General features: G+C 38.6%; 1 protein-coding gene across 1 annotated transcript; it reads left to right on the forward strand.

Moving 5' to 3' along the window:
- Nucleotides 1-9,113: 9,113 nt before the first annotated feature.
- Nucleotides 9,114-14,333, forward strand: LOC311292565 (peroxiredoxin-6-like). The gene is made up of 5 exons (XM_084412290.1): nt 9,114-9,428; nt 11,697-11,853; nt 11,925-12,071; nt 13,775-13,921; nt 14,015-14,333. The coding sequence occupies exons 1-5, from the start codon at nt 9,337-9,339 to the stop codon at nt 14,156-14,158; spliced, it is 687 nt and encodes a 228-aa protein (XP_084268416.1). The 5' UTR covers nt 9,114-9,336; the 3' UTR covers nt 14,159-14,333.
- Nucleotides 14,334-15,096: the final 763 nt, after the last annotated feature.

Below are 15,096 nucleotides of genomic sequence, written 5' to 3' on the forward strand. Positions count from 1 at the left end.
CTTTGGAGAAAACTGATGATTTTATACTCCAAAAATGTAAATATCCCTCCTTAAAAATAAAGATTACCCCAGAAAGAATTGCATTGCTAGCCCACCCCAACACTTACACACCATTATAATGATAAATGCTGACCAATACTTAATTATATTACTTTTCTAACTGAAAATTATATATTTTAGTAAAACAAAATGTCATTTGTTTGTTTTGTCATATGACATGACATAGATATGCATGAATACACATTAAATAAATGCAGTGAACACATCTCAGTTTTCAATTAAATGTGCTGTATGTAACTTTTTTTATAAAATGAATCCTTTTTTTATTGCCCGTCTGTGAAGGGGTTGTAATCACACATTACAATGATCCACTTTTCGCGTTTTGCTATTACCTCTGAAGGCCAGTATTCCTATTTTTATGTGAAGTCTCCGGGTCGGATTTTCTGCGAAATCCACCGGATGTGACGTGCATGCGCGCTCCCGAGCCTCTCCGTTTTATATATACAGTCTATAGACCTTATGCACCAGAGAAACAAGGGCGCCGCCATCTTTGGAAAATTGTCTTTTAACTTCCGTTTTGCGGTCGCTCTGTATATTTATATGGCATTTCTGTCCAGGAGTAATTAGCTTTTTAAGTGGATTTACTTAATGTAAAGTAAACGAAAGTTATCATGAGGACTGTAATGTTTAAAGCAGATGACTTAACAAATGTAAATCGACCGGGAAGATTTTAAAACGAGCCGTTCATTAATAAACACGCAAAACGCTGTGAAAATACAGACCGGAAGTCAAAAGACAATGAGCGCAGCGCTGAAAAGGGGCGGAGCTACATAAGGTCTATAGGCCTATTTCACAAAATGGCGACCGAGACCGGAAGTAGGGTAACGATACTTCCGGTCGCGCAGCCGCCCGCTACGATCGCCATTCATTCTCAAAATGGACTGTGAACAGCTTGTTTTCTCTATCATTAATATATCTTACAAAAGTAAGAATAGCAGATGTTGTCCGTTTTGTTGGTAGTTTTCAGGGAGCTGTGACAAGATCGAAATTGGACAAAGGTTACAAATTATTCTTGACGTTTGCTTACATAAAAAAAAAAAGTTCCATTCATTTTGGCATGGCACTTGATGACTAAGCTCACACTTACTATAGCTAAACAAAATAAATAAATAAATTGAAATTATGTCTGATTGTTGGCTATGTTTGAAATCTAGTGGCTTTTGTTAAAATTTCATGTTATTAAGTGTTAGTTTGTCCCGGAGATTGCAGCAATATTCCACTAGTGACTAGATTATGGCTCATTTTTCATGCTACCACCATGAATGAAACTAAGAATTGTACATCTTTACAGTGAATTTGACCTAACGTTGCTAGTAGGGTCTAATAATGAAATTAAGGCAAATAATTAAAAAATGGTTAGACTAAAAACATGAATGAAGTGAGTGATATTACATGTTTTAAAAAATCATGATTTTGATTTTTGGAAAATCACATTTTACTGTCAGGTCCCCTTATGAAAAGAAAATATATTTCCCTATATATGAATGATCAATACATTGAATGGTTTAACAGTATATTTGAAAATATACAGAATAATATATTGTGTTAATATTACAATATATTGAATAATACATAAAGAATTTTCATATATTTAAAAATGTGAGACATATTTACTAATATATCATAATGTATGTAATTTTATATTCAGTAATACGCTTCATAATATATACAGGGATTGAAGTTCTCAGTCGCTACGAGAGTATACGACGGATTTCCGTCAATATCAGGGTTCCCCCTGTCCTTATGTCTTAAATTCACTGTTCATAATTTTAATGCTGTAAATATGCTTGCATTTCTCAAATAGTGTAATAAATGTCTTAATTTTAGTTTGAATGGGAAAGACGAGGTGTAGGCTATTCACCCTACTTAGGGGGATGTGGTCAAAGCCTGGAGTGGAGCAAAAGCATGTTCCTCTCTCCACTCTAAGCGTTCTGTTATCACTCCGCTCCTGATCCACTCCGGGTCTTCCAGTCCCGCTCACGGAAAAACTGCTCCGTGTTCACTCATTTTTAAGAAAGTTACAGAAAACAACTTCTACAAACAATTTTAATTTGCCAACAGTTAATAATAATAAATAAAAGTGCATGACGTGCAAATCAGATTACAATCAAGTGCAATATAAACATGTTTTGTCAGGGCATCACTCCCGAACCAGCATCAACACTCCATTTTCAAAATCTGCTTGCTCCTTCACACCACAGACACGTCTTTTGCCGTCTGTGTCTGGCGTGATTTAACTTCTCCCCAGTTGTTCCATGAAAACCTGCAAAGCACGGCCTGAGGTGTAAGATATATACGAGCGGACTCTCGTAGACTCGTAAGTTACACGGACTTCATCCTCCGTGAAGTGCTTAACACACAAAAAAGTGCCCCTCTTCTCTCGGTATAGCCCAAATCCAACGCTTTTTCAACATTTCGTCACAAGGAAAGCTGTGCAATTATAAATAGGGTTGTTTCTTCTGTGAGTGCAAACATAAAAAGGTACGCAACAGGACTGGCCGCTTTTAGTCTCCGTATTTGTCCTCCGACTGCTACTGCTAGCGCTTTCACCGGAAAAGAGTTTACCCTACTTCCGGTCTCGGCGGCCATTTTTGTGAAATAGGCCTATTGCGACGGCACTGCAGCTAACGACATGGAGTCTGATAACACCAAAAAAACGACCTGCCTCCAGCACAACACAGACTCCAACACAAACTCCAAAAAAAAAAAAAAAAAAAAAAAAAAATTTATCTGCTGAAGCTCGTCAGGCCAAACGTCAATCGGATCGACTCAGGACGAAAACACGGATCAACATTGGCAGAGCGTTTGAATTATGGAGAGACCTCCGCTTTGTTTTAGGTATAAAAACAGACCCTGAGTTGGCTTTCATCCTTTTGGACAGGTAAGCTAACAATACTTCAAAGCATGTAAAATATATTGTGATTTTGTGCTTTAGTTGGCTCAAGTTAGACATCATTAGTTCGCCAGCTAACGCCGACCATTTGCTAACGTTATCTGATGTGAAAGACTACAGTTGTAACTTTATTGCTTTTCACGAGCACGAGCGCTGTTGTTGCAATCTGAAACATCACCGCTAGAGGCCGCTGGATCCTACATACAGCACCTTTAATGCATAAATTAATGAAATAATTATATTTTATTTACTCACAATAAGAAAGATGAATAAATGAGTAAAAGAATGAATAAAAGTAACCATCACAATAAACAAATGCATGGTTCTAATGACAGAAGTGAGAGCGAGAGGATTTTTCACGAGTGATGATATTACTGCGCCAGTCGAAGTGCTCCCAGTGCTATTCCGCCACACATTATAGTTATCCTTTTAACCCGCTTAGAAAAGCGCCATGTTTTATTTTGTGTCACCATACTTAGTCGTGTAACTACTCGTGTAACTGTATTTAAATAGGGAAATCGTGGAGGTGTTTGGTCGCTTCTAACTTCATCTCTGTTTGGATCCTAATGAATGATCTGGGCTAAGCTAAGTGCTATCAAAGTGTCGCCGCGCGCCAGAGAGATTGAGTGCACGCGCTGAGACGAGAGAGGTATGTATCAACTCGTCTTAGTTAAGGGAATAACATAGTTTAATATGAAGAAACGGTGGAGTGTTCCTTTAATAGTGCTGGCAAATGTCCCACACTAACTGAACTCTATTGCATGATTGTCATTAGTAATGAATGGAGCCACATTTGAAATGGTTTCTTTTGTTACAGGCTCAATCGTGTCCACCATCACATTTCTCTTGCTCACTGTCACGTTTCTGAAGCGTGGTGCAGGCAGAAGGCAAGACGAAGAAGATCAATCAGATCAGACTTTATTAATACAAGGAAAACCTAAACCAAACTCAGAACTAACCTTAACGAGAACCAGCAAGAAACACAGGCAGAAATATACTGGGAGAAACAAAGAGCACTAATTAGGTAACAGCGGAAAACAATGACTAATCAGATTGGAAGCCATGGTGACGAATAAAAGAGCTAACTCAGACAGGGTGATGGTGACATCAGAAAATACAGTCCAAACACAATGACCTGTTACACCCACAGATCAGTCTCTCTAAACCACAACAGCCTCACAACATCTCCATGACCAGACCAACACCATCAATGAGAATCTGATCTTAAAAGACAAACTGACGCTCTCTCATCAGACAGACTTACCACTTTCTTTTAAAAAGCAGGGTAAAACACCACCGAAACAAACAATATTTATCATTTATTCACGTTTTCAAAACCCTTCACACAGTTCTCCTAACCAACTTTCATCTTGGTATGTCAGTTTATTTAAAATGATACAAAAAGTTTATTTAAAGTTTATTTCAGTTTATTTAAAATTATAACATTATACCAAAATGCACTAAAACTATGGGAGTAAAATCATGCCAAATGTTTTTGAAACAAAAAAAGCCTGTTGAATTGCGCTTATTGAAAAAATATGCATTGCATTAACGTGCTTGCATTTTAATGCATTGTATTTTCAGGGCTTGCATATTTATGGGCTGAAATTCAACATGGTTGTATATTTAAGCTGTGAATATTTAAATTCAAAACATTTCACACATTTTCTTTATTAAAAATTCAATCATCCATATTCACCTTTCAGATATCACTTCTAAAATATTCCTTCTGTTTAAAAATACAACCTATAATATTCAACCGGAATTTTTCGGTCCATTTTATTCTGCTTTATCACTTCTACAAATTCAGTGGTTCATATTCGACAGAAAATTCAACATTTCACATCCGGTAATTGCAGGAAAAGCAGTAGTGCAGGAGTGTGTCGATGCATAATCTTCCTCTGCTGTTAGTCGGCTGACCAGTAGGTGGTGCAAACGTGTGTTGATGAAGACCAGAGCATCAGTCCCCAGACAGCAACATGGTTTCGGCCCACATCTGGTACACGTGGATTCCAAACAGTCCAGATGTGGGCCGGATCTGGGCCGACACTATGTTGCTACCTGCGTGAAGTTGGCCCCCAACCCAACGCAAAACGTCGTCAAAATATGCTCAATCGTTTGTGCTCCGTTTGTGCTGGTTTGTGCTGTAAAAAGTTTTGTTTGTGCTGTTTCGTTTTTTTAGATATTAAAAGAATATTTTTAGGTAATTCTGAGGTCACTCAGCCCCCCCACATGCTCCATATTCACCCCAAATAGTCTAGTTCGTTTGTGCTTCGTTTGTGCCGGTAAAATTTTCGTTTGTGCTGTGTCGGGTTTTAAGATATCAGAAATTGAATTATAGACGATGACGTCACCAGCCCCCCCACATGCTCCAAATTCACCCAAAATAGACGCAATCGTTTGTGCTGGTTTGTGCCGGTAAAAGTTTTGTTTGTGCTGCGTTGGGTTTTAAAATATTAGACATTAAATTATTGTTGATGACGTCACCAGCCCCCCCACATGCTTCAAATTCACCCCAAAATATGCTCAATCGTTTGTGCTCCGTTTGTGCTGGTTTGTGTCTGTAAAAGTTTCGTTTGTGCTGTTTCGGTTTTTTAGATATTAAAAGAATATTATTAGGTCATTCTGAGGTCACTCAGCCCCCCCACATGCTCCAAATCCACCCAAAATAGTCTCGTTCGTTTGTGCTCCGTTGAGACAGAATGAGAGAGAATTATAGACAGAGCTGGATTTTCTGTATCATTAGACCTACTCCGGTTTTCAATTTCACATGATTCTTTAGAAATCATAGTAAAATGTTGATTGTATGCTCAATTATTATTGGTGCTCAGTTAAGAAAGGTTCTTAATTTTGATCAATGTTGATAAACTTTTTATTAATTTATTACGTCCTAAATACAGTTGCACATGTGACCCATGGTCATTTTTTAATACTAAAAGGCAACTTTGTGCAACTGTAATCAGCATTTCATAGCTAAATTAGTAATATAAGTGTTATTAATGAGGTTTCTGTTCAATAACAAGTCTTAGCTCTCTTGAATGTTGTACAATTATTCTTGAAGCTACTAATATTGTAACTGACAGTTTTAAAACAATGTATACTTACATTGGCCAGAAATTTGGATTAGTAAAAGTGTGCTCACCTCGAGGATAGTTTTGCTGTTCTCTTGCCCAAAAATGCTGAAGTTACATTAAACTACGACTTGATGGCACACACGCACAAATCCATTTTGCTCAGAGAGAAAGAGAGTGGCAGAAAAAAAAGAGTCTGACATAATGTCTGAACAACATGACGTTTTTAATAAACACTACAGGGACTACAAAACCACTTATAAGAAGTTGATGTTCTATTAAATCATCTTTATCAGCATCTAACATTTTAGAGATTGAATAAATGACAAACCCGATAAAATGCTCCTACATCGTAGGCTAGGCTACTCAGAGCCGGCCCGAGGCATAAGCGAACTAAGCGGCTGCTTAGGGCCCCCTGGCCACCCAATCAAGTTTTTTTTTTTTTTACATATTAATTCATTTAAACAAGTGACATGAATGAATTAATGACTAATTCAAGACAAGAAAATTCAGATTTCATGATCAATATACCTGCCTACAACTGCTGCGGTGTCTGCCAGTGTTTGAGTCATGCGCATAACCTCGCGTGCATATTCGTGCACAAAGTCACGGTAATGTTAAGCCATGTCACAAAAATTTGATTTGATATTCAGAACAGAACAAGAATAAGGCTCACGTATCTCTCTCATTAGAATCAAAATTCTTTATTATAGCCTTTGTACTTAACTCACGTTCCAATATCGACGGAAAAAATCCTCATCCTCTTCACACGCACAAAAAAGTGCTTGGAAACATCCCAGTGGAGCGGAGCTTACACTGAATGGTACAAATTGTACTACTGACTATTTAAACAGAGCAGCGTAATTTTTATAGGTTGACTATTTTATTATTATATTTTATTTCGGCTACAATGAACAGGCTGCGATGTCAATATTACAATGCTGGAATGTTGTGTGTGTGTGTGTGTGTGTGTGTTTGTGTGTGTGTGTGTGTGTGTGTGTGTGTGTGTGTGTGTGTGTGTGTGTGTGTGTGTGTGTGTGTGTGTGAGGCGCGGTCAAACAGTGGAAACATAAAAACATACTCCGTCATGTTCATACAAAGAGTTAGTAAAAGAGTAAAGAAAAACTTAAAACTTTTTATTTAAGTAGGCCTATCTATTTTGTATTTACTATTTATTTTGTATTAATACATAACCTCATTGTATTCATTTATAATGTAACATTATATTGTGACATTTGTGTCAAAAATCATCAAACAGGTGACTCCGCGTGGTGGGAGGGGGCCCCCAAATCAAATTCTGCTTAGGGCCCCCAAAAGGCTCGGGCCGGCACTGAGGCTACTGACTAACTTCACACAAAAATACAGAGCTGTCTATTTTTGATCTTGTGACCATTGATTGATCTATTTTATTCAGTCAGCCTTGTATAGGCTTAAAAAATATCAACATTTAATTTGATTTAATTTCTGATATTTTAAAACCCAACGCAGCACAAACGAAAATTTTAACGGCACAAACCAGCACAAACGAACAAGACTATTTTGGGTGAATTTGAAGCATGTGGGGGGGCTGGTGACGTCATCGTCTATAATTCAATTTCTGATATCTTAAAACCCGACACAGCACAAACGAAAATTTTACCGGCACAAACCAGCACAAACGAAGCACAAACGAACTAGACTATTTTGGGTGAATTTGGAGCATGTGGGGGGGCTGAGTGACCTCAGAATGACCTAAAAAATATTATTTTAATATCTAAAAAACGGAAAGAGCACAAACAAAACTTTTTACAGCACAAATGGAGCACAAACGATTGAACATAGTTTGACGACGTTTTGCGTTGGATGGGGGGCCAACTTCATGCAGGTTTGCTACCTGGGTCAGTCAGTCATTCATTCATTAAAATGGATTTACAGAAATGGAGCAAGCGTCAGTATTTGTGATGATTATCAGGGCCAGTATATATGTGTGGAAAAGCTGATAAAGACACAAAAGCTGTGTTTACATTTAAGTCTTCACTGTTACTTCTGTACATGTAAGCAGCTTTCTCTACCGTGAACAAGATTATAATGTTATTCCCCGATGCTGACATACAGATCAAACTGGCCCGTCTGACAGTCTCGATCACTGCCTCATGTGTCTGGGCCATAAGCGTGATGAGGTAGTGTTCATGGAGGAGTCATGAACCCACTGTGGGAAGATGACCATAGCGATGCTGAGATCGAGACTCCAGTATCTCGAAAGAGGAGAAGTCCCCTCTGCTATTCCCCGATCTGAGCCACTTCAGGTAATACACGGGGCGAACTGAGGGTTACGGTGGGCCCCCCACCCCACACACATACACTGATGCTGTGATCACTGTGTGAAGAGTTTTCAAATAGTGACATAGGTATTGAGAAACAGGTCCTGGCGACTGTATAAAACTGTAATGTGTGAGAAAAACACAAGTAAAATCATCATACATGTAGAGAAAATATGCTTGCAAATCAAGAGCTCTCTCACACCCTCCCACACACCAAACCACACTAACATGCAATACAGAGAGAGAGAGAGAGAGAGAGAGAGAGAGAGAGAGAGAGAGAGAGAGAGAGAGAGAGAGAGAGAGAGAATTGAATTTGAAAAAGAACTTTATTTCACAATCATCTTAATACACACAAATTAACAAGCTAACCACAGAAGAAGAAAAAAAAATAAATAAATAAATTAAGGGAAAAAAATTAATTCATCTTCAAAAATGGTACAAAAAACTCCCTTACAACACCAAATCTTCTCAAAAGTAAACAAATCATTCATAGTTTTATAAAACTTATAATCAATCAGTACTCTTGATTTCACCAATGTTAAAAAAGTCTCAATAATGTTTTGACCAGGTTTCTGTTCAATTTTATCCCTTCTACTGATATATATTGCCATTTTTGCTTGACCAATAATAAAATTCAGTAACTGACAAATATATTTCTTTTTTTGACTATACTTAAAACCCAAAATAAATACAATAAATAAATTCAGTAAATGATTCATTAAAACTAGAGAGAGAGAGAGAGAGACAGAGAGAGAGGACAAACAGAGAGAGAGTGAGAGAGAGAGGACAGAGTACAAGTCATGCCAATAAAGCTCATTTGAATTTGAGAGAGAGAGAGAGAGAGAGAGAAAGTGAAAGAGAGAGGACAGAGAGAGAGAGAGAACAGACAGAGAGAGAGAGCGAGAGAGAGAGAGAGAGAGAGAGAACAGACAGAGAGAGAGAGAGAGAGAGAGAGCGAGAGAGAGAGAGTGAGAGAGGACAGAGAGAGAGAGAGAGAGAGAGATGCTTCAAGATGCCGGGGATGCTGTTAGGAGACATCGTTCCCAATTTCGAAGCCGATTCCACTTTTGGCAGATTGAAACTTCATGATTTTCTCGGGGATTGGTAAGTGTAATGCGATCATGTGTGCTTGTGATATGAGAGTGTGTTGTTTGATATGTGTTGTTCATCATAGATTACAATACCAGTAGTTTTATTCTCAATAGCATCTTCCTGAGGTCACACTAACAATATTCCCTCTTTTCTCTCCTCCTCTGTGTTCTTCTTATTATTCAGTATTGGTTATTAGTGAATTGTGTGGCTTGGATATAAGACACGTTTCTCTCGTAATGTCCTCACAATGGACAGCATGTGCTAGTCAGGTATCTTTGATAAAACCGTACATGGTCAAAGCCGTTGTGTGTTCCTGTGTGGTGATTGTGTTTGTAGGTCATGCGGTCGTGACTCGTGACGCCACTGTTACCGTCTCTTCAGCTTCATCCAAACGCTGACACGGCTTGACACACATAAAGAGCAGAGTCGACAAAAACACTCTAGTTTAGCACTGAGCATGCTTGGCTCACTGTGAAGTTTTGTCTTATCACGGCTAACATTTCCAAGCATTGTTTTGCCTGTGTTCTGACCCTTGGACTGTTTATGACTCTTGCTGGCTGTATTTTTGACCCTGCTCTGTTTACCTGGATACTGACCCCGTTTGTTTGCTGCCTGCCCTGATACTTCTCCTGTTATGACCTCGACTGCTGCTTTGCCTACGCGTCTGCTTGTATATCTCTCTGTTTATCAACCCCTGCCTGTATACTGTCCTCCGAGTCCTCATCACACACTGACAAAGTGAAGAACCTTCTGGCCTGTCCTCACTCTCTGAGACTCTGTTTGAGGGTCAAGACCTGCTTTTAGGGCTGAGGTTATAATTAGGCTAAGGTTAGGGCAAGGGTTTGGGACTAAGTTGTGGGTTTAGTGATATCAGACCCTGTTGTGCTGAAGCTTCACTGTGAACAAAGCAGAAACTTGCGTAAATGATGCACTAAACAGCTGCTCTTGCTAGAGTTACTAGATCAGAGAAACTCAATCACAAATGCTTTTTTATCTCTCTTTGCATGTTTTCAGTCCTTTCTGTTTTAATGAGATTCAGAGAATATTTTAATAATCAATGATCTTGGGTTGGTTATTCATTTATTGAACATCAAAACACTCATAAGTCACTGATAAAATGTCTCAGCAAATGGAAATTGACCCGCTTCACATTTCCAGTTTCTCAGAAGCAGAAGTGCTCAAAGTTGGATAAACTTCTATAGTGGCGAAAGGAAACTACAACAAATACAGTTTTGCTATAGCGTCTCTATGACATTAAAGAGGATAAACGTGGAGAGATTGATTATGTTGGTCAGAAGAGAGAAAGATTGTCTGTCACTCCCTCAGCCGTTGTGTTAGAAACACCCTCGCAGCAGCAGTGTTAACTAGTTTACTGTAATTTAATACCAAAGCAATACAACTTTTAAAAATAATCTTTTAAAAATGTAATGTACATTTATAACATAAAGTATAGTGCATTTATACATCACTGAAAACTCCTGTAATAATCTACAGTTCTTTGTGAAGAAACAGTGTCTGTGTGTCTATGACCAAAACATGCAATGCACAGAAATGCTGTACGTCTTAAAATGTGTTTATGATTCTTACTCAGATATGTATGAATGCACACTTCTGCCACAGAAGAAAATCATGCTTTGCTAAATCTTAATTAAGACATTGAACTTCATAATTATGAGATAAAAATTGTAAGTAATTTATTACATTCTTATTAATTCGACTTTTGTCAATTATTAGTAAGTTATTATTATATTAGTAAGTTACAATTATTATTAAAAAATAAAAAGATGAACATAGCCTAGTAAGTCATAATTATGCAATTAAAAAGTCAAAGTTATGGCACACTAAGTCAATTACAGTATGACGAAATTATGGCATACAAACGTCATAATTATGAAATACTAATAATTGACATGAGTCAAAATAAGATAGTATGTTTGTCTTTTTATCTCATAATCATTACTTATTATGTCACAATTCTGACAAAGTCATAATTATGAGATTAGAATCTAAATTATTACATTAAAAGTCAAAATTATGACATACTAATTATCATGACAATAAAATTTGGAATTATGAGAAAGTCAAACATATGACATACCAATTCATAATTTTGACATACTAAATACTTTTACACATTCTTGCATACTAAATACATACTTTCAATGTCGTAATTTCATATCTATGATTTACAAAGCATGATTTCTTTTACTCTTCTGTGGCGGTAATGGGCTTCCACAGTTCTGTCATTCCCCTTGAGTGACCTGAGTTTCTCCTCGTCAGCTGGGGCGTCCTGTTCTCTCATCCTCGAGACTTCACTCCTGTCTGCACCACTGAACTCGGCAGAGCAGCTCAACTCAGTCCAGAGTTCAGCAGACGCAACGTCAAGCTGATCGCGCTCTCCGTCGACAGCCTCGAAGACCATCACGGCTGGAGCAAGGTTCGCTTCTTTCAGTCTGTAGTGTCTCTCTGAATGACCTGCTGCTAATGAGTCTCCATGGATGATTTCAGGACATCTTGGCTTACAATAACGCGGAGTACGGAAGCGAGTTCCCTTTCCCAATCATAGCGGATGCTGGGAGGCATCTGGTGGAGACGCTGGGCATGCTGGACCCGGAGGAGAAGGATCAGACCGGGATGCCGCTCAGCGCGCGATGCGTAAGTGCACTGCACACATGAAGAAAGCTTCAAAAACAGAGCAAATTTCAGTAGCACTTTAGTTTAGGGTCCAATACTCACTATGAACTAGTTGCTTATGTTTATTACTATGATATTGGTTGTTTATTAGTACTTATAAAGCACATATTAATGCCTTATTCTGCTTGATCATATTATCCATCTTTAATCCTACCCAATACCTAAACTTAACCTTTACCGTACTAACTATTAATAATCAGTAATTAGGATTTTATATTAGGAGTAATTAGGAGCCAACTTCATAGTTAATAGTCAGAATTGGACCTTAATCTAACGTGTGACCCATATCTCAAATAAAAATGGCGAATAAAAAGAGAATGTTGTGGCCAACAATAGTAGCTACAATTACTGGGACTAACATAACATGCCTGAAAAGAGTGTAAACCTGGTTGTGTGTTTGTTGATTCTGTTATTTTTGCAGCAAGAAAAAAAAATTTAATAAAAAAATTTTTTTTTGAATATTTACTAAATCAAAAAGTCACACTTTACATTTGCTGACTTTAACTACTATGTGCCTGCATAAAAAAAATAGTAAGGTACATTGTACTTACTCTATTCATGTTGTATTGTAAAACACTTGCGCTGCTATTGAAATGGGATACGGGTAAAGTTAGGAACAGGTGGTCATGCCCACGCCCGACTATCCCAAATTCTGATCACAGACACCGGTCACAATCACAGCCATAATCAAGGACTCAATAAAACCTGCACTTCCAATCAGTCAGTGTCTGGTGTCCAAAAGCATACAGACTCTTGTAATGTCTCCATCGGTGGTCATGCCCATGAGACAGGACTAACTGAGACTTGTTACAGCACTTGTGTACTGTTGCTCTCTTGTTGGTCTGATTGCTTCTATTGTTCTCCTCATTTGTAAGTCGTTTTGGATAAAAGCTTCTGCTAAATGATTAAATGTAATTGTGTATGCCCTGTCCCATATCGACTCTACATCCGAGCCACAAGAACCTCCTGACACAATACTGCCTTCATCCAATATTGTCAGTCCCATACTGGACCCTGAACCATGAGATCGCAGACAGCTCTCTAACCGAGCCTCCTCCACCAGGCTGCCCCGCCAACCATGTCTACATCCCATCCTCACTCCGTCTGGATCCCATGGACACCGTTCACTCCTCACTGGACACTGGCCACCCTGGGACCAATCAAACCCTCTTGCTCCTCCAAGATTGGTACTCGTGGCCTAATCTGAAGGCTTGTTCTGGGAATGTGCCGTCTCCGAGAGTCCCTGCCACTTACCATCTAGTAAACTTCTCCTGTTGCCCATTCCAGACCATCCATGATCACATCTAGGAACGGATTTAATCACCGATCGGCTCTTGATTACTTGTGTTCTCGTCATATTGAATAGATTCTCTAAATCATGCAAGATGATGCTCCTCAAGGGTCTCCCCATGGCTATGGAAACAGCAGAGCTACTTTAAACCATGTCTTCCGTATTTTTGGTCTGCCTAAATATATAGTTTCAAACCGGGGACGACTTAGGGAGTGGGGAGATGATGCCATTTCAACCTGCTCTGCATGCTTGGTGGTTTACTGAATAAGAGAAGAGTTTAACATATCTGAAAAGGTTGGGTCACTGGTTTGGACAGTCATCAACCCTTCACACTGCACTAATTGATTTCTTAACGTGTGCATTTTTCGTTCAGGTATTTGTGATTGGTCCAGATAAGAAGTTGAAGCTGTCCATTCTCTATCCTGCATCAACGGGACGTAACTTTGACGAGATTCTGCGTGTGGTTGACTCTTTGCAGTTAACGGCACACAACCGTGTGGCCACACCTGTGGACTGGCGGGTGAGAAATGTCAAGCCTGGTCTGTTTGGAGTGTGTGTGTCTGTTCCTGTCATCAGTGTGTAATGAGTGACGCTCATCTGCTGTTGTTTGAAGCCTGGAGACAGTGTTATGGTGCCGCCCAGCATCCCTGAGCAGGAGGCCGTGGCGCTCTTCCCCGCTGGAGTTTACACCAAAGACCTGCCCTCCGGGAAGAAGTACCTGCGCTACACACCACAACCAAACCCCCATCAGGAGTGAACATACAGACGGCTGATGTGTGGATTCAGTGATGCTGTGTATGAGCAGCTGTTCGTAAAACACCAGTGCTGTTCTCACAGGAAGAGGCAAAGTCCTCACATGTTCCAGACACAATTTACAGGTTAAATTAACATTACTTACACTTACAAAAAAATAAAATAAATGAACAATACAATTCTAATTTGTATTTTTACATTTTAAATGTAATGTTTTATTTATTCAAACTATGTATTTCATCAACTAACATCAAATTGTGTATTTCATAACTAACACAGTTGCATAGTTCAACTATATAGTTCAAGTATAGATTTTAAAACACACACATATATAAATATATACACACACACACACACACACACACACACACACATACACACACACACATACACACACACACACACACACACACACACACACACACACACACACACACACACACACACATTTTAGTCCAATTAATGACTAGCAATGGCTTTATTATCTTAAGTGTGGTGTTGGCATTGCATTTAAATACATTTCTTTCATATAAGGAAAACAAATAGCACACTCTACTAAAGAAAAATGAATGTGACATTCCCCATCTTCCAATTTAAAAATATTTTGGTGGGCCATAAGAGATTACACCCGTCCAGGTGGGATGAAAGTAAAATTAGAAAAGTGAGAGGACACCTGTTCTCGAGGCCGGAAGGACACGTCACATTTCAGAATCCCAGGGAAAGGCTGCACACTGTGTGCATCAAAAGGATTCATTTTATTTCTTTAAAACTGACACTTAATTACTAGTGTAGGTTAAAAAAACTGTTTTTCTTTATTTATCTCTACCGCTGTCCATATCACTGGATATAAATACAAATATAATAATCTATAGTCTATAATACTGTTCTGGAAACAAACTTTTGGAATAGTGAGAAACGATCCTCATTTTTATAGTGAGTCAT

Source organism: Rutilus rutilus, assembly GCF_951802725.1.
Source record: "Rutilus rutilus genome assembly, chromosome: 6".
Lineage (NCBI taxonomy): Eukaryota > Metazoa > Chordata > Actinopteri > Cypriniformes > Leuciscidae > Rutilus > Rutilus rutilus.